Source organism: Wyeomyia smithii, chromosome 3 (assembly GCF_029784165.1).
Source record: "Wyeomyia smithii strain HCP4-BCI-WySm-NY-G18 chromosome 3, ASM2978416v1, whole genome shotgun sequence".
NCBI classification, from domain to species: Eukaryota; Metazoa; Arthropoda; class Insecta; order Diptera; family Culicidae; genus Wyeomyia; species Wyeomyia smithii.
Genome location: NC_073696.1, coordinates 208,263,969 through 208,282,876, shown reverse-complemented (window position 1 = coordinate 208,282,876; position 18,908 = coordinate 208,263,969). Strand labels below are relative to the sequence as shown.

At 40.1% G+C, this 18,908-nt stretch overlaps 1 protein-coding gene across 30 annotated transcripts in view; it reads right to left on the bottom strand.

Annotated features, from left to right (window-relative positions):
• LOC129727649 (voltage-dependent calcium channel type A subunit alpha-1-like) overlaps positions 1-18,908 on the bottom strand; it is a 352,389-nt gene that overhangs the window by 93,889 nt on the left and 239,592 nt on the right. For 25 of the 30 annotated variants that reach the window (XR_008728573.1, XM_055685666.1, XM_055685660.1 and 22 more), the window contains 8 exons: positions 15,424-15,621; positions 14,497-15,367; positions 14,134-14,436; positions 13,804-14,064; positions 13,594-13,737; positions 13,327-13,528; positions 13,104-13,268; positions 669-779 (listed from right to left, as the gene is read on the bottom strand). Coding sequence is in view for 29 of the 30 variants with exons in the window: in XM_055685666.1 (XP_055541641.1) it covers positions 669-779; positions 13,104-13,268; positions 13,327-13,528; positions 13,594-13,737; positions 13,804-14,064; positions 14,134-14,436; positions 14,497-15,367; positions 15,424-15,621 (2,255 nt within the window). In the remaining variant the exon portion in view is untranslated. The remainder of the gene's footprint in view (positions 1-668; positions 780-13,103; positions 13,269-13,326; positions 13,529-13,593; positions 13,738-13,803; positions 14,065-14,133; positions 14,437-14,496; positions 15,368-15,423; positions 15,622-18,908) is intronic. The other 5 variants (XM_055685685.1, XM_055685684.1, XM_055685686.1 and 2 more) reach the window with 1 other exon arrangement.

The following is an 18,908-nucleotide window of genomic DNA, read 5'->3' as shown; positions in this document are numbered from 1 at the left end:
TTTACGAATATTTCTAATATCTGTATGTCTAGTTTTCCAAAAGAAGTTATTGCAGTTTAACATAAACTGCCAGAAATGGATTCTTTGTGATGACGGCAGTTTCTTAATAAACTATTTGACATTTATTTGTGTTTCTACATTGTACAATTACAATTTCTAATGTATACTACTCTACTATTGACTAACATTATTTGTAGGAATGAAGAAATCTAATAGAGTAAAGGTGACGATGATTCTACAATACTTTTTATACTTTATTCAACAGATGAAAAAAAAAAATTATTGAAAGTTAACATGAACAAATCAAAGATGAAGATTCTAATACAATACAAATTTAGAATCGTGGTTGAATATTTTTCGAGATAAATTACAAGAAATTTATGTAAACTAAAAGTAGGAGAATATGACAAATAAGTATTAAACGAAATTGAAGATAAGTGTCAAGGATACTAAAAACCTACAAAATTACAATTTCTATTTTTTTCTCATTTACAATATTGTTTCAATGAAATAACGATAAAACTGAAATTGACGGCTACAATTGATGTTTACCAACGAAATAAAAAAAAATAAGATTGTTTGTAAAAAATCATGACCGCGATGAACTCACTAACATCGTAATAGAGCATGATGACCACGGTACTGTGATCCTCATGCAATATACCCACCTTTACGCCAAATCCGATAATTTTCAGTATCGTCTCAACACTAAACATCCCGGTAAATCCCATGTTGAGATACTTTAACGATTTCTCAAACTCTTTTCCTTGATTGTGATACTGTCGAATGGAAGGCCGGAAGGATGCATGTGTCGAGTATGTGATTTTTACGTTGTTGTTTTGTTACAAATTACGAAAGATTGATTGATTTGATTGAAGTGTGTGTGTGTTGAGACAAAAAAAAATCAAATGTTTGGGAAGAAAAGTGTTAGTGATAATCGGACATGTTAAATGGATAGGTTTACGTTTGTGTTTGTGTGTGTGTGTGTGTGTGTGTGTGTGAGAGAGAGAAAGGTGTTTTTCAAGAGCGGGCCAATTGGCGTCGTTCCAAGTAACAACGCAATGATGTACGCATCAGTGATTATTTTGTATGATTATATTATCAATTGGTTGTCCGAACCGAAGAGGTGATGGTAGTGACAAAAAGCAGCAAATAAAACAATTTAAAATTAAACATTAGTTTTTTTTTTCTATGAACAGGTGAAACGCTAGAGATGGACTGGTTATTTCAAGAGATTCGATTTAGGTTAAAGGGTTACTACTGGTACTCTAGTGTTGTGAAGGAAGAAATCAAAGGAAACATTTTTTTTCTAATTCTTCGATATCTGAGGGGTTTTATCTGCGGTACTTGTAAAGTTATGTGAACTATGTATAGTCTATGACGTGTGTGGATAGAGCAAGTAAGAGAAACCGTGTTTGAAAACGAACTCCTTCCACTCGTCGTGAGAGCTCGCAATAGAGCAGAAAACTGTGAGAATGATCACAAACACAGAATGAAAGTCTTGCTAAAAAAACAGTTACGAACAAATCATATAGACAACATGCCACTTAAAACATACGCAAACAATGATACAGATGTCGAAAAGATGGGTTCAATATCCAATCAAAAAACATGCTCTCAAATGATTTTATTAAACCATCAACTGTGTTGCCAAAAACAGATTCATATTCAGAATATTTGGCAATACTGATGTGGTATGGATGAAGAGAACCAAAACTGACACTCACGAAAACAAGGAACGCAAACAATCAGACGAACCTATTTATAGGCAAACACATTTGCATGCATGTGAGTGGTTCGTAACGGAAAAACCAGAAAACAATCAACTGGTGCTGTAAAAGTAGATAATTCATCTCATTGCATTAGAATTTAAACGGATCACAACATGTAGTATCATGCCAATAAGGAAAGACAGCTTGCGAAACCCAAAGCCAGAGAGAGTAGATGGATACACAAACGATTTTAATTCGATCCAATTATCCGATTATTTACTTTACGAACTAATTTCATTTTTTGTCATATTGACTTACATTTTAGGTTTAGTAAAGCGGGCAATGTATGTAGTTTCGCGGGAATGCGAAGATGAACGAGAATAGAAGGTGTGACTAGAATTAGAAAAAATTTTCCCTCGTCCAGACGGAAGAAGAAATTTTTTTCTAATTCTAGTCACACCTTCTATTCCCGTTTATCTTCGCATTCCCGCGAAACTACATACATTGCCCGCTTTACTAAACTTATCCGATTATTGATTATCGCTTTTTTGGACCAATTGAAACACCAAACAAACAGGTAATCGATGTGATTGAGATTCTACTAATTTTCGAAGCAATTTTGATATAAAATCGCTTTTTATAGAACACTTAGTTAAATTTTGTACATCTTTGATCAAGAGAAAGATTAATGTGTTTTGTGTAACTTCTAGTATGGGTCAACTCAAATATACTATCAAAACATGCGGGGACTTCGGCTGATGAAAATTGTGCTGTGGGTAAATCCAACACCATCTATCTTCATCAATTTCATCAATTGCTTTTGCAACAATTTGTGTTACTGTAAAAAACCTGATCCCAATTAAAAATATGTTTCATGCATCGTTTGATCTATCCTGTCCTAAATTATTGTATTCATTTTTCTTGGTCTTGGCGCATATCATAAACAGCCAATAATGAGAACTTTTTCTGTAAACAGTGGAGTGAAAAGTTGCTTTTTGAGATATTTTTGTGTTAAGCATGAATAGAAAACCTGTTGTGAAGGTATCAAACAACGTTCATTCATTCATGTGAGTATTTTTCAGTTTTTGACGGTAAGCATGTCAATCAATTCCAACAAAAATTGGAAATTCAAAGACACAGTTTGAAAACCCCTTCCCGCATTTTGTTTAATGCTTACTATTTTCGCCCTTATAAATGTGATTTTTTTTCTGGATGGTAATTCTTTTATTATGCATATTTTTTTTATTCTGCACTCTTATATTTAATGAAATTTGCAACTTATACTGCTCTGAAAATTATGACTCATGACTCTCAAAAAAATCCCTGCTAATTGAGTTTCAAGCATATCTCCCAATGTTTTTATATTTACTCTAGTTTTGTTGAATAATGTATTTTTTCGACTTATTATAGTTTGGTTTCGTACATTTCCATTTTTTTATTTTCCATTGATTTGTTTGAATTGTTTTGTATTAGTACTACTAATTAGTTTTGTAAACTTCTAACTGGCAGAACTAGTGATAACATAAGTTTGCAATCTCTATTCATCTTCATTAAGCAGGCAATGTGCGAAAAATATGCGAACTGGAACTATGGGATGCCCTAATGCACACATTGTCTGCTTAATGAACTTGAATGTTAACGGGTAAAAGCCGTTGGTTAAAATAGAAATTTAGTTTGAAAAATCTACTCATCCGTTTATTTTAAATCTTAAATATTTTGGCTCAAGCTATTAGACCATGTTGAATAAAATAAAACTTTTTTATCAGAATGAGGCGAACCCCTCAAGGCCGATATAAATAATTATAAAAGATCCGAGTCAACAATATCCAGTAATGAATATCAACATAACCACAAACCGCTCATTATCAGTTACATCGCGCACGTACAAAACTGTACATGCACATGGAATGACGTGCTTAGGGGAAAAATAAGAAGGCGCGGAGCGCTGACAGCGAGTATTTCCGAGCAGACATTTTGACAAACAAGCAACGTTCACGTATCTCACAAGGGCTGGAAAGATGGTTTAATTTTCCAAAACAAGATTTGGAATAGAATACCCAGAAGCAATACAAGTTGATGTATTACATTCAGTGTTTTATGATACACAATAACAAACAGGTTCAACAGATCATGCAATAAATAATAGATCAAACATATAAATCAAACAAATAAATGATAGCGGAACAGACATTGCTAGGATAATCTTTCTGTAACACCAGTAAGCATTTAGTTGATTCGCAACACAACATAATGATTCATATCTCGATGGTTCCTTGTCGGACAAACATACGATTCATATTCGAAATTTGAAAGAGACAAGATGTTAGAAAAAGTCCTACGCGCTGCAAAAATGTACATTTTGACACCCAATATTAAAATCCGTAAAGTTTCTTTATAATACTAAGAAGCTAGGATAGTTTTCCAGTGAAATGAAATCAGTTTTGTCAAAAGTGATTCAATTTTTCATAAAGTTCTGGCCATTTAAAAATCGACAAAATGTTGCCTCTCTCAATCATTTTGTCTACCCCCTGTACATTGGGACGAAAGAGGTTCTCCTGTTTATTTTGATCAATCATTGCTCAGTGTGTTCTTAGTGCTATCTATAATACCTGTATGTATATGGCGAGTGCAAGTTTGGCCTTAAGTAGCAAAGCAAACCAAAGCCTTGCTCCTACATTCCGATTCGGAACTTGACCTTCTGTTTATTTATAAACAGACTTCGCAGGCGACTGTTTAGTGTACAGGAAAATTGCGGGGCTAGCGCTACGATCTTATTGACACTAACAATTTCTCCCGAGCCGGGACTCGAAAAACAAACGACGACTGGCTTGTAAGGCCAGCGCCGTACATCGAGACCATTTCAATCATTTAACTAGACACCTGAAGAGAATTATTTGGAGTTGACTCCCAACTTTTGTGCATCATCCCGATGCCGAAAAAAACACATTTAGAGATTATCAGTTTGTTATGTTTTTTTGACGAAGGACTAGTACTTACTCTAATAGGGTGGCATACTGTGGAAGGTGTAACGAAAATTGTGTTGATTGTAAGGGAGCATGCATAAATGACGTAGCTTTTTTGGGTTTTTTTGACTCCCCCCTCCCCCATCGTAGCTTTACGTCACGAAATTGCAGACCCCCTCTAGATAATGTCGTAGCTTTATAATAACCTTCCCCCGGGATTTTTTTTTGTAAATTTTATTATCAGGAACAAACATTGTATCAATAATGAACAAGGGAAGGCAATTAAGTATTGAAAATGAACCGTAACAGACAAAACGGTAATAAAAAAGAACAACTAGAGCGAATCTATTTTTTTCCTGATTTCATATTTGCTACGTAGCTTGACTTGACCCCCCACCCTCCCCATCGTCACATTTCGTCACAAAACTGCAAATTCCCCCCTCCCCCCTCGAATGCTACGTCATTTATGAATGTTCCCTAAGAGCAAGGTTGTCTTAAACTTGTGGTATAATAGTCAAGAGTGAATTGATGTTGAAAATCAAACATTATTGCTTCAGTTTCGCAGTGTTTAATCAATCACGAACTCGCTACTTTAACTGAGAACAGATGGTATAGTGTAGAATCGTATGTGCCATGTACCGTTTTTAATGTATGCGTTGTCACTTTCGCTCAAAAGATCCTAAACAGATATTCCTTAACCAATAAGTAGAATTTTCCTCAAGCTCTTGGTATAATAATTACCATATCTTATCAATGACAAACCAGAGAAAAGATGAACTACAAATCAATTTGAAAAACAGCGGCTAACCAATCACGAGCTCGCTTTCTATTCGCGGTGTTTATTCTAGACCGAAGTTTTAGGTGGCCACACCTTTTTTCAAATTATGTCATTTTCTCCCTTTCACAAGAAGCAGAGGTTTTATGAAATACGAATGTTCGAAAAATGAATCTCATTTCGTGGTGGCAGATAGTAGAGTTGTATCAATGAAGCTCTCAGCTACTTAATAAGATAACACATCGTATCGTGTTGCGGCTTGGAAGGAGAATAAATCAATTCTTCTTGTTTCAGATGGAGTGTAGTACTCTCAGTTACGCAACAGTTTATCCCTTTCCGACCGAGCCCACACAATTGTGTAGGTAAAAAATGACGGATAACAATACCTAAATCGGAACAATTCCTATGAAAAAAGACTTGCTTGCTCCGGTTTTTTATTTTTCGTAGCAGCTGCGATGTTGACACTAGGGTTGTGAGCAATAAAACAATGGATAGGACGCTCAAAAAGTGAGAGAGAAGGTTTTGTTTAAGTCACCTTCTACCTAAGCAATTATATGGGCCTGGTCGGAAAGGGTTATCACGCTATTGCGCTATTGCGGCTGCAGCTCTGGAATAACAGCATGAATTTTCCAAAACGAATCCAGTAGCACTTTTTACAGTGAGTGACCATCGCTTTTGGAAGCAGACATTACCATTTTCCACAAATATAACCACCTCTAAATGTTTAAAACTGGAGAGTTTAATGAATATCAATTTACGTAGTCCTACGCAGGCTTGTAAATGGTCACGGTAGAACATGTCTTCACTGTGATAATCGTCATCTTCTGCTTCTGACCTTGGCAAGGATCGCTGTCTAAATTCATTCTTGAACAAACATGTCAAACGAATAATTGCCACCACGACGTTTTTTTTCCCAAAGGTGTTTCGACATTTTTGCTAGAAACGAGAATTACGCACATCATATGCGGTGATTTTGGAAATCAGTTATATCATTACTTGTAATAATATTTTTCAACAGAAATGGAACTGAGTAGACATAAGTAAAACAATACTATCACCGAACGAATGACAGTTAGCATCTCTTCGATGCGCGAATGTTATTCTACCGTTTGTTTTTATTTGTGAGAGCCGATGGTCGATCTACATCTACGAGCGAAAGCCTACTGTGACGCACACTAACGCAGCAAATCAAATGAAGGTGTTGACCATTGACGAGCCTGGCCCTGCGTCAACAATGCGGTTGAGTCGTGGATATCATTCTTCACCTTTTTTTCTGTTCAACAAAAAGATTTCTAGCTATCGCATTTCGATTGAGGCATATGCCAAAATGTATACAACCCCAGAGATTATTGTCCTATGAAAGGTGATTGCGACCTTCTCTTTGAGTCGCCAGTACCTACTGGTATGTAATGGCGTTGGAGCGTCATCTGCCAAAGTCAAAATTGTTTAGCATATTGTGTCAACTCATTCTGCAGTTGAGTATACTATGTCATTTCCAACGAACTACGATTGCAAATTGCAGAAATATATAATCAAAATTCGCACTCTGTAAAAAATATGTTTCACATGTTCTTGGTCGTTATAGTGCAAATCACAATCACAATCACAATTAGAGGAGTTATTACCAAACTCCAGGTGATGAGCAACCACATGCTATATGAAAATTGCATCTAAAAAACAATAATAATTTGGTGTGGTTTTTTAACTGGTGGAATAATTTGGCTGTTTTCTTTAGACGAAACTTTATCATCAAATGCGTACGATATCGATCCATAATCCGTATTTTTTCATTGTTTTATTGCCCAAACTGTTTAATGTAACACAGGATAATTTTGTTATATTTATATAATCTTCATTTTTTATTTGGATGAAATTTTGCTCAGAGGTTTCTATCAGTTAGAGATGCCGTTTTGCGCTAAGAGTTTTTTAAATAACGACTCATATTAGAGAAGGGCTTATTTAAAATTGGTTCGAATATTACGAATTTTTTTATCGTTTGCATGGACAAAAGTTGCCGATTTTTCATGGGTTTACCTTCACACGTACTGCCAAAACTACTCATGCAGCATCAATCATAGTATTCCATGAGTCAGCAGAAATAAATTAGCAGCTCTATTAGTGTAACTCTAACCGTGATGGTGAAAACAGTAAAGCAGGCATGGGGAAACCACAGCACTCCAAAGCGCATGTGGCACATCTGCTAACAAACACACCACGCAGGGCATTTTGTATTACCCTTCATCGCGAGCTCAAGACAAAACACTGGAGAGGCATTCGTAAACACGCCAACCGAGGGTTTTCAACTTCGGCACATGAGGCAACCGAGAGCTTGCAGTTTCGGGGAACACACAAGCATTAGTCGCCACGAAGAGATTGACAATGGAATAATAATGGATAGTTGGATGTTAGCCATCGCATACAACCACCTGCAAAATTTTTTTCATATGTACTTTTGAAAAAATGAAGCGTTTGAGAAAACACGTGTAGGCATGCGGGCTCCCGAGGGCTCACGAAGTCAAAAACACTCGGGCCTGAAGAGTAATCTAAATACCCTCCGCGGCATCGCTTGAAACACACACGGGATGGTGTGGTGGGTTCAGACATGCCTGCAGTAAAGCTGCTCCGTTCTGAAGTGTGCGCGTGCAAGGAACGGTACCCCGCCGCGTCGGAAACGGACATCTTGTGACATTTTGTGGACGCCGGAAACGCCCGTTCCGGCATCTAAAACTTCTTGGAACTATTGGACAACAATCAGAGCATCGTAAGAAAACCCGGTTCCGGACGGCCGACGACCCTGGGTGACAAGAAACTCCAAAGGAAGACCGAGGGAAAAGTGGCTACATCGGCTACTGCGTGCGCTTGGCTGGGAGTTCCATGCAACCGGCCAAACAGTGAAAAACCTGGCGAACATGGCCATATATGTTAGGAAGCGTCACTTCCGTGGTGTAGGAGCTGCAAGCAATAACGCAGCGACAGTAGCTGAATAAGATGGTCAAGCCGATTTTCCCGGCGAATCGCTACGATGTGGTGGTGGTGATGATGATGAAACCTATTTCAACCTGCATGGCAACGACTGGCAGGGCACTTCGTATTTTACTTTCCCCACGAAGAAAGTGAGCTCCGAGGTGAAATTCATTACCGAATTCCACGAGAAGGTGCTGCTATGGCTGACAATCAGCAATAAAGAGATGTCAAAGCCGCTCTTCTTTTGCCCCTAACTGGCCGTGGAAAGGAAAATTAGTGTCTATTAGTCTATTAGTGTCTATAGCACGAAGTGTCTGCAGAAAGCTATGTCTTTCATCGAGAAATACCATAAGAGCGAAGAAGCGGTGTTCTGGCCGGGTTCGTCGTCGGCCCACCGCTTGAAGCGATCTTTGGAAAAGATGGAGCGGCTGAGTATCGATGTGGTACGCAAGTTGGTATACCTTCTTGAAACCTGAAGCGTAAGATCTACTCCAACAGTTTTGTCGCGAAAACTGAAGTTAAATTGATAAATAAACAAAAAAAAAAAGAACTTCAAAACATGCCTACACGCATGTTTTCTGTCCACCATCGCGAATTTTCCGGTTAACTGCTGAAAGACCGTTCGCAAGGGCGTAGAATTTTTTGCAACTAAACTTATATAATTACCTTCCATGAGAAATTTATCAAACTCAGTTATCCGTTATGCTTTGATGCTTCTTTGATATCCAAAATGGCAAATGGGTATTACCGGAATTAGCCGATATAGGTATTGCCGAAATCGGGATCTCTAAACGCTTTTGACGCTTTTACGGAATTCAAAATAGCGTTCTGGTTTGTGAAAATCAGCCTAGACATCATTTTGGAATCTTTTTACCTCGAGCAATGACGGGCACTTTCGACCTTAATTTTGAAAAGGAGTAAGTTATCTATTTCTTCCGAATTTCACATTTTGCAAGGAGCTCTTCAAATGTTTGTTTCTTTCGCTCGCTTAGCTGAATCAATGAAGGAACATTATGTCTTACTCAGAATTTAACTGAAAAGGTACTTGCATACTTAACCTATGACCAGAGGAAAAATTGTACCGAGGGATGACATTTATTTGATGACATCAGAGAGCGGCGTTGGTAACACAGCCAACAGCCGACAGATAAAATATATTGCGACTATAACGTTGCCATATAGTTCCCCAAACACGAAAGTTTTTTTTCTTTGCTGCTCACCTTATTACCATTTCGGAGATAGCATGTATGGTTGCATATAACGTTGGGTATGCGATACACACATCCTTTAGTGCACAGCCGCTCTATTGCCGAGTTTGCTTTTCTTTGCACGAAGGCTGTCGGTAAGATGCCGAGCAGTCCTTACGCTTTTTCTTTCTACAGCCTTTTTTAACAGCCGTCAACCGACATCCATTATAGGCAAATATAAAAAGAGACGAAAAATGTCTTCGGTGGATTCAGGCTGTTACCGAAACGCGCTGTTTGTGTAGTGCGGGCACGAACGTCTGTATAATAAACAGTTTCTTCTCGTTTCTACATTCGCAACCCCGGAGGCATCCTCCAAATAATGCCGATTCGACATACAGAGCACATTTTTCGTTTCCTTTTGTGATGCTCTGTTGCCAATTAGTTCTCAAAGTGACTCTCGGACTGCCAGTGCGAATAGGTATCACGAACAAATACCAACAGCAAACAAATCCTTAGAAGACAGTAAAAAAAATGACTGTACCATTGGCATGCCTGCCTATGAATCAAAAACGACATGCCTTTCAAGATTGGCCCGTTGATCAAAAACAAAATTAAATTAAGGGGATTACTTGCCATAGCAAGTAATTCTCATGGAACACAATGATGTAGTCTAGTCATGTGTTTGTTTTCTCCCAGAAACCTATGCACCATATCATCATTTCATTATGAGTTGAGAGGATTCAAGTTTTGTCCCGGCCTGTACACTTCGTGAAGTGCACATGTGATGAATAAACGACGATTGCATCATATTCGTTTCGTTTCCATCACTGCTTCCGTATCCTGTTCTTCAGATTGAGACCGCTAACATAATTTTTTGTTGGCGAATACCAGGCTGGTTTTCGACAAGGGCGTTCCACGACGGATCAAATTTTCACCATGCGACAGATTCTCGATAAGTTCCGGGAGTACAACTTATCTACTCACTATCTGTTTGTGGACTTCAGGGCGGCATACGACTCAGTGAAAAGAAACGAGCTGTGGCAGATCATGCTGGAACACGGTTTTCCTACGAAACTAATAAAGCTGAGTCTTATGACACTGGAGGGATCAAAATCGTGCGTGCGGATAGCTGGCGAGACATCAGCCGCGTTCGTAACGTTGGATGGACTGAAGCAGGGGGATGCGCTCTCCAATCTACTGTTTAACATCGCTCTTGAGGGTGCAGTACGAAGGGCAAACGTCGAAAGAAACGGTACGATCATCACGAAATCTCACATGCTTCTTGGTTTTGCGGACGACGTCGATATCATCGGTATCAACCGTAAGGCCGTGGAGGAGGCTCTCGTACCTTTTAATAGAGAAGCAGCGAGATTGGGACTTGTCATTAACTCTGCCAAAACGAAGTACATGGTAGCTGGCAGAGAGCGTGGGAGACCCCGTGGTGTTGGTGCTGAGGTGGAGATAGATGGGGAACGATTCGAAGAGGTTGACGAATTCGTTTATCTTGGTACGCTTGTGACATGTGACAACGATATGAGCCGTGAAGTGAAACGACGAGTTGCAGCTGCGAACAGGGCTTTCTACGGACTGCGTAACCAGCTAAGGCCCCGTTGTTTGCAAACTCGCACAAAACTAGCGCTGTATAGGACACTGATACTCCCGGTGGCTCTTTACGGACATGAAGCATGGACGCTGAAGGAAGCTGATCGACGAGTGCTCGGAGTTTTTGAGCGTAACGTTCTGCGATCGATACTTGGCGGTAAACTGGAAGATGGAGTGTGGCGCAGACGCATGAATCACGAGTTGTACCAGGTATACAAACATGCTGATATAGTGAAGGTAATACAGCGGGGCAGGCTTCAGTGGGCTGGACATGTAGCCAGGATGCCTGACGAGAGAGCCGCCAAAACTATCTTCAGTAGAGAACCAGGAAGAGGCCGTCGACTCCGTGGTAGGTCCGGTGGATGTGCGCGGTGGAAGAAGATGCACGATCTGCTGGTGTACGGGGAGACTGGAGAACGGCTGCCCAAGACAGAAGAAGCTGGACATCTCTAATTCGTTCGGCCCTAGATCGGCGAACGGTCCGTTAGCCAAAAAAAGTAAGAGTAAAAAAAAGTAAAGTACAACAAATGCAAAAGCATATTGAAAGTATATTCATTAATGAATCAAATACAAGTAATTTCATGAAAATCGGTTGATATTTGGCTGAGTTGTATATTTTTAAAGTAAACAAAATTTTGGCATCCATTGCAAAAGTATTCTACGGTGCCCTAGTGAAGGTTGTAGTTCTAGTCAAGTGTTACTTGCCCCCATACTTAAAGTATTTCAAACATTCGTAAAATCTGAATTTATTGTCAAAACCCCGTTTTTTGGACTTCAACTCACATTATTAATTTTAACTCAGTATCTTTTTAATCGGTTTTTTAAATTTTGGCTGTTTCAGAAAGGTGAAAAATAGGACTTTCAAAATATACAGATATGTCTATAGGTTTTACCTATACGTAATGAGCAGTTTCATGATTTTTAAGATCCTAAAAAAGGCAGTTATGAGTGAAAAAATTACCTTAATTTGCATCATATTTTCAAATTATTTTGAATGAACCATGTTCTTCAAACAGATTACAAGACATACTCAGTTTTTTTTCCGTAGAAAAAACTTCAAATGAAAACATTGTCTGTTCCGCGCATAACAATAAACACAAAAAAGGTGCATTCACACATAAAAACAAATGAATAGAAAGCAATAAAAACATGCACAATCTTGCAGTACGTTGCACAAGTAAGTCGAAATCATAAACTTGTACACAGAGAGATGTTTAATGCACAAATGTTCGATCCCGTTGTTTTTTTCGATCGCCCGCACAACGGCCCAACGAAACCCCGCTGGTAATTCATCTCGAAAAGTTTTCTTATAATTCTTTATAATTAATTTTCGTTTTCTATGTCTATGTATCAATTCCTTGAAACATTTTTCAAAATTATAACAAACTGCAATTGACAACATTTCGAGTTGAATTCATCGGTGGTTAGGTGGGTTCTAGAGTGTGCGTGTGTATTGGTACACTGGAATGAACCGTTTCGGTTTCTACGAAAGGATAGAGTGGATTCAACAGGTGGTTGAGTCTGCTCGTTTAGTTTTCCTACGTGGGCTTTTAAGTAAACATATTGACTACTAGATGACAGTGTTCTTGAGAGGTTTGAGGGGAAGTTTAATCGCGATGGTCATATTTTACACTCCTGGACGCCCAGGAATAGGTCAATTTTGCGAGTGAGGAGTTTATTTGTTCCTACGAGCTGAGACAATTTACAGTGGGTTACGGTGCAGCCGTTCGGAAGTGAAAAGCTGCAACCGGTCGGGATGTTTTGTTAATCTTTTAGTGTAGTGCAATTCTTGATTTTATTTGCTTCTATGCAGCAAATCAAGAGTCACACTACTCAGGGCCTAAGGGGGTTGTTAACGGGGACTGAGAGTTGGGCAAAATTGGAAGTAGGAAATACGTACCTTCATCATTAGTAGTAACGTATTGAACACGATTAACATCATTATAAAATATTCGAATGGCGTGGAAACGACTATTCGCCAGACCTTGTATTTAAAACTATTAAGTTTGTTTGGCATATATCGTTCTAACGGTCTAGCACCTATCGTAAAATCTATGCACGATTTCTAAAAATAGAGGAAATTTGTTGAAATTGTTCTGACCGGGAAAGCTCGTTTGACATACCTGATTTTTATCTATTTCTCCGTCCTGCAGTTCGGCTTCACCTTGCTCTTGAAATGTAATGATAATCAAGGCCACGAATATGTTAACGAAGAAGAATGGAAACACGATGAAATACACTATGTAGAATATGGACATTTCTATTCGGAAATTTTGGATTGGACCCTTGTCTTCGTAGGTAGCAGCCATCGAATTTTGTAGTACCCTAGAAAATAGTGACGTTGGTTACTGAACGTAACTTTTTATCTAGAGAATAAAAGTCAAACTTACTGAGGCCAACCTTCACCCGTTTGCACAGCAAAGAGCGTAAGCATGGCAGTGGCCACATTATCGTAGTGGAAGCTTTGCGTTCTCCACTCTCGAACTTCACGCCTCGGCAGTTGATCAGTGCCGTCATAAACAAAGAACGAACCTCTGTAAATAAAAAAAAAAACACACGGTTTCGTTTATTCTCTTAACATTAGATCCAACCAAACTCACTTGCACTCCTCGCTGGTATGCTTGCTGTCATCGGTGCAGTAGAAGAACTTGCCATTGAACAACTGCACCGCGATGACCGCAAAGATAAAATGAAACAGAATGTACACGATCAGGATGTTGGTGACGTTTTTCAGCGAGTTGACGACACAATCGAAGACCGCTTTCAGCTTCGGCACTCGTTTGATTGTTTTCAGTGGACGCAGCACTCTCAGCACCCGAAGCGATTTGATAGTGGACAAGTTTTGGCCAGCGCTGCTACCCCTGTTAGGAACATAAAAAATTGTGTGTGAGTTGATCCTCAGAACAGTAAGAAGACCGGTTAAAAGTTACGTCATATCAAAGCCAAAGCTGACGGCTGCACAGATGACGACCACAGCGTCCATGATATTCCAGAATTCACGCAGATAGCTTCCCGGATGTAGAATCACTCCCAAATCCACAATCTTCAGCAGCATCTCAATCGTGAACACCCCAGTAAATGCGTAATCGAAAAAGTTCAAAATCCGGTTTCGATCGGATTCCTCATCGACTGGATCTTCGGCGGCTAGTGCAATGGACGACAGTGAAATGACGACCATAATGAAGAAATCGAAATAGCGTAGATTAACCACCCAATGTGCGGCGCAACGAATTCTGCAACAGATAATATACACAATCACAAAAATATTTGAACAGTTTAATAAACAAACTCACGGATTTGTTGGCGAAAGTACAAACATCGAAGAGTACGGCAGCATCGGTTTCGGCCCGTCCGGAATGTCGTCGTCGTCTTCCTCCTTTTCATCCTCGTCTTTTTTGCTTGCCTTGCCACCGTTCCCCCGAGAGGGTGAAGGTGACGACACCTCCACTCGCGGCGGCGACCCATCGGTTTGCAGATGTAGCGCTTCCATTTCCTTATCCAACTCCATCTGTTGCTTCTCCTTGTTCTCCTCCATTTGTTCTTCCTCGGCGGCAGTTAGCTCTTGTGCGTTAGCCAAATTGTCAACGGCGATAGCCAAGAACACATTTAGCAGTGTATAGTTACCGAACAGCACCAGGATGATGAAGTACAGCGAGTAAATCATACCCTTCTTGTGGCCTCCCTGAGATTCGATTCCCTGGTACATTACCTCGTTCCAGTCCTCTCCGGTTAAAATCTGAAACACCGTCAGCAGTGCGATCGGAAACGTGTTGAAGTTTGTTGGCGGTGTTCCGTCCGGCAAATTGAACTGTCCTCCGAACAGTTGCATTCCCAGCAGTGCGAAGATAAGTATGAACAGGAAGAGTAGGAACAACAGGGAAATGATGGATCTCATCGAGTTGAGTAACGAGATCACCAAGTTGCGCAGCGATGACCAGTATTTTGTAACCTTAAATATCCTAAGCAATCGCAGTGCTCTCAGCACCGACAAGCCGAAGGAGCCACCCTTCACCGCGGACCACACCACCTCGAAGATGGACCCGCTGATGACTACGCAGTCGAACCGGTTGAAGGACGACTCGAAGTATATCCGTGGCCCAAGGGCGTACATTTTAATCCACATTTCCATCATGAACAGGCCGAGAAAAGCGTATTCGGCCACATCTGCAATCATAGAGAGGTTAACAAATATCTCTTATATTAGATCTTGATAAGCTTACATAGAAATTGGGTTAGCCAGTCCGGTTGACCGTAGTGTTCAACCGCAACGCAGACTGTATTGAAGAACACCAGTACGATGACGAACCAGTAGAACCATTGCGTTTTGACAGTATGTCGGATCCAGAAGCGAAACCGTTTCTCCGCTCTCCAAAAGCCTTTGCACTTGCCCTGCGTTCGCACCTTCGACTTGAGGTAACCTGTTTGTGTGTGTGTAATTTGTTTGTACAAGAGGATAAAAATAAATAATTTGAGTGAATAGTTATTATTTTGGTGGTTATTATTTTCTGATGATGGCAAAAAAACAAAAAGATTGCAAGCAGCTGCTAGCTTAATACGAAGCGTATATTTTACGACTGCAGATTATTGCCGTATTCCACAGTGTCTACGAGGCTACTTAAATAATACAGTTTTCTTAATGGTAGGATTACACTACATCTTATTTAAAAATATTTTCAATCGATTGCATACTTCAGTGTCTAATCACTGCTTTTCAGAAAAAAATTGCGCTTGATTTAGAAAACCATAATTCGACTAAAAAATATTACTTAGAAGTTCATTTCTACTCGGGCGGCTTTTTAACAGCGGATGTTGATCTATTGGGCACGCTACTCGTAGTTTATTTATAGTTACAAATGTACAATTGTCATATCGAATCTGGAATGATAAAACACTCTGGTTTTGATTCTCCGTTCAACTGCAGTACGCATTTTCACTAAAACTTAACTCGTAAAAAATTGTGCTTCTTCGAATTTCGCATTGGGAATTTTCATTGAACTGTTAGTTTTGAGGCCACCTGCAGATTTTTATTATTTATACCTATATTATTATGTTATTGAAAAAAAAAAAAAAAACATTCATATAACTAGGAGTATCGTTAATCAACAAAAGAATCGCGCTTTCACCATTCAGTTTAACTCTCGTTGTTGTTGTTGCTTTTTGTTCGTTCGAAAAAATTTCTAGGTTTACCAAACTGCATAATTATCAAAAATATTCTACAGATTTTTCGGATTTTACTGATTTTACAAATTTTACAGAAAGATGAAGGATATTAAAATTATTATGAATCTGCTGACTCTGCGAATTTTACTGATAATTTTGAAAGAAAGCGAGATCACTATTATTTTTGTTTATGAGAATTGAGCTTCTTTTACCGATTTTAAAAATGTGCACACACATTTGAAAACCTATGCACAGGTGCAAAGGTTTTTTTTTTTCAAACTTTGGAAATTTTACACGATTGACAGATTTTAAATATTTAACAGATTTTCCAGATAACGGGTAAATCATATCGAAAGTAGGTAGGTGTCGAAAGGTCTAAATTCGTATCACGTGAGAGACTAACTGCTGCGTGTGGTTTTATTCTCCTCTTTATGGATATTATTCGTGTACAGTTTATTTTCGTTACGATTAAGGTTGTGGAACAAAGCTTGAACAGCATCTAAAATCGAAGGTAACGAGGCACTTTTTGATGAAGGACCAAAAGTAACGGTTCGTCGATTGAGGGTCACTTGCCAACAACAGAAAACCGGGCCGACGGAGCGGAATAGGAGACAGCAAGCAGACGAAATTGAAAATTGTCGCCAAAAACAAAATTGGTTCCAGCACCAGGAAGCTGGCCGAGAAGTTCGACACGTAACTGAATATGGTGGTCAGAATCCTAAAGGTGGAGATTTCACATTAGTTTTAGTTACCTATTATTAACATAGCCATCGCTCTTACTTTACTTTACTTTTACGGCGACAGACTAAAGCTGAATCAAGAACGCATCTCCATGTTACTCGGCTTTGGGCTGCTATCCTCAAATCTCCCCTAACACCTATTTCGCGGGAATCTTCTAGCTACATGTCCAGCCCACTGCAACTTGCCGTGTTTTATCCGCTCAACTGTATCCGCCGATTTGTACATCTGGTACACTTCATGGTTCATGCGTCTGCGCCAAACACCATTTTCTAGTTTGCCGCCAAGGATTTAACGCAAAATCCTACGCCCAAAAACACCAAGAACTCGCCGATCGCCCTTTTTCAACGTCCATGATTCATGGCCGTAGAGGGCCACGGGAAGAATTAGTGTTTTGTAGAGTGCAAGGTTAGAACGGGTTTGCAGACTACGGGATCTTAGCTGGTTACGCAATCCGTAGAAGACCCTGTTTGCAGCTGCTATCCGCCTTTTCTTCTGGCCACTTACTCTAGGAGTCCACAATAACCAGAAAATAAAATCCTTCGAAAGGGCCAGCGTGATTCACGTGAAGCCGTTGCCAGGGGTAACTTGATTGAGGCCAAGAAGAGAGTAATGTTTTTGGCGGGGCTTTGGCTACTGATGTGCAAGCACGACATGCTGAAACAAAGTTTTCCACATCCTGGTCCACGCCTGGCCAGTTGACATGTCTTCTCGTCACTGACTTCATTCGCTCTTGGCCAGGATGTCCTTTATGAAGAGCCTTGAGTACTGGTTGTTGATATTCTGTCGGCCCAACGATTCGACCGGTTAACATGAGGCACCCACGCACGAGAGAAATACTTTCCTTACGAGTGTAGAACGGGCGGAGTTCGTTGCTCACTTGTTTGATAGATATCGACCATCCAGTTTGCACGCGTCCAACATCTTGTCCTTATTAGTGGCAGCTTGAAGGTGTTTAAAAGTTACCGGCAGGGCAGTAAGTGCAGCATTAACGGTGACAGATACGTCGTTCTCAAGCTGGACCGAAGCAATCACAAAATCTTTGTCAGGTTTTGCTCGGGGATCGATGAGTCTCGAAAGGATGTCTGCATAACCAAAGTCCTGCGTAGCGACGTGTATGATGTCGAAACCGTACGACAGCAGTACAAGGGCCCACCGCTGCAGGCGGTTAGTTGTGTGAATGCGGATGCCTTTTTTGGACCCGAATACTGCGAGAAACGGTTTGTGATCCGTGTGTAGGCTGAATTTTCTTCCATAAATGAACCGATGAAATTTGGTCACACCGAAACGAGTTTTTCACCTGGCCATAACGCTGTTCCGCTGGGGTTGACGTCCGGGAGGCGTGACACACGACCTTCATCGCACCGCCTGGGTATCGATGCATGGGGCACGCTCCAACCCCATGGTTGCATCAAGATGCATCTACTGCGACAATCGTTTCGAGTTGCGCGTCATAATGAGTGAGCAACAGATCCGAACGAAGCAGGTTTTTAAACTGCTAAAATGAACGTTGACGGCTTTCGTTCCAATCCCACTTGGAATCCTTTTGAAGAAGAGCGTCGAGTAAATATCGGAGGTCATGCATGTTGCGAGCAAACTTGCCATGAAAATTAATTGCGCCGAGGTACGACCGAAAGGTACTGACATTGTGTGGGAGCGGCATGTTACATATTGCTGCTGTTTCCTTTGGCTCGGGCCGAATTTCTTGATGGTTAATGATAAAACCGAGATAGTGGATTTCCGGCATGAAAAACGAGCACTTTTCTACGCGCAGTGTGAAGCCTCACTCCTGGATGCGCTCCAGAAG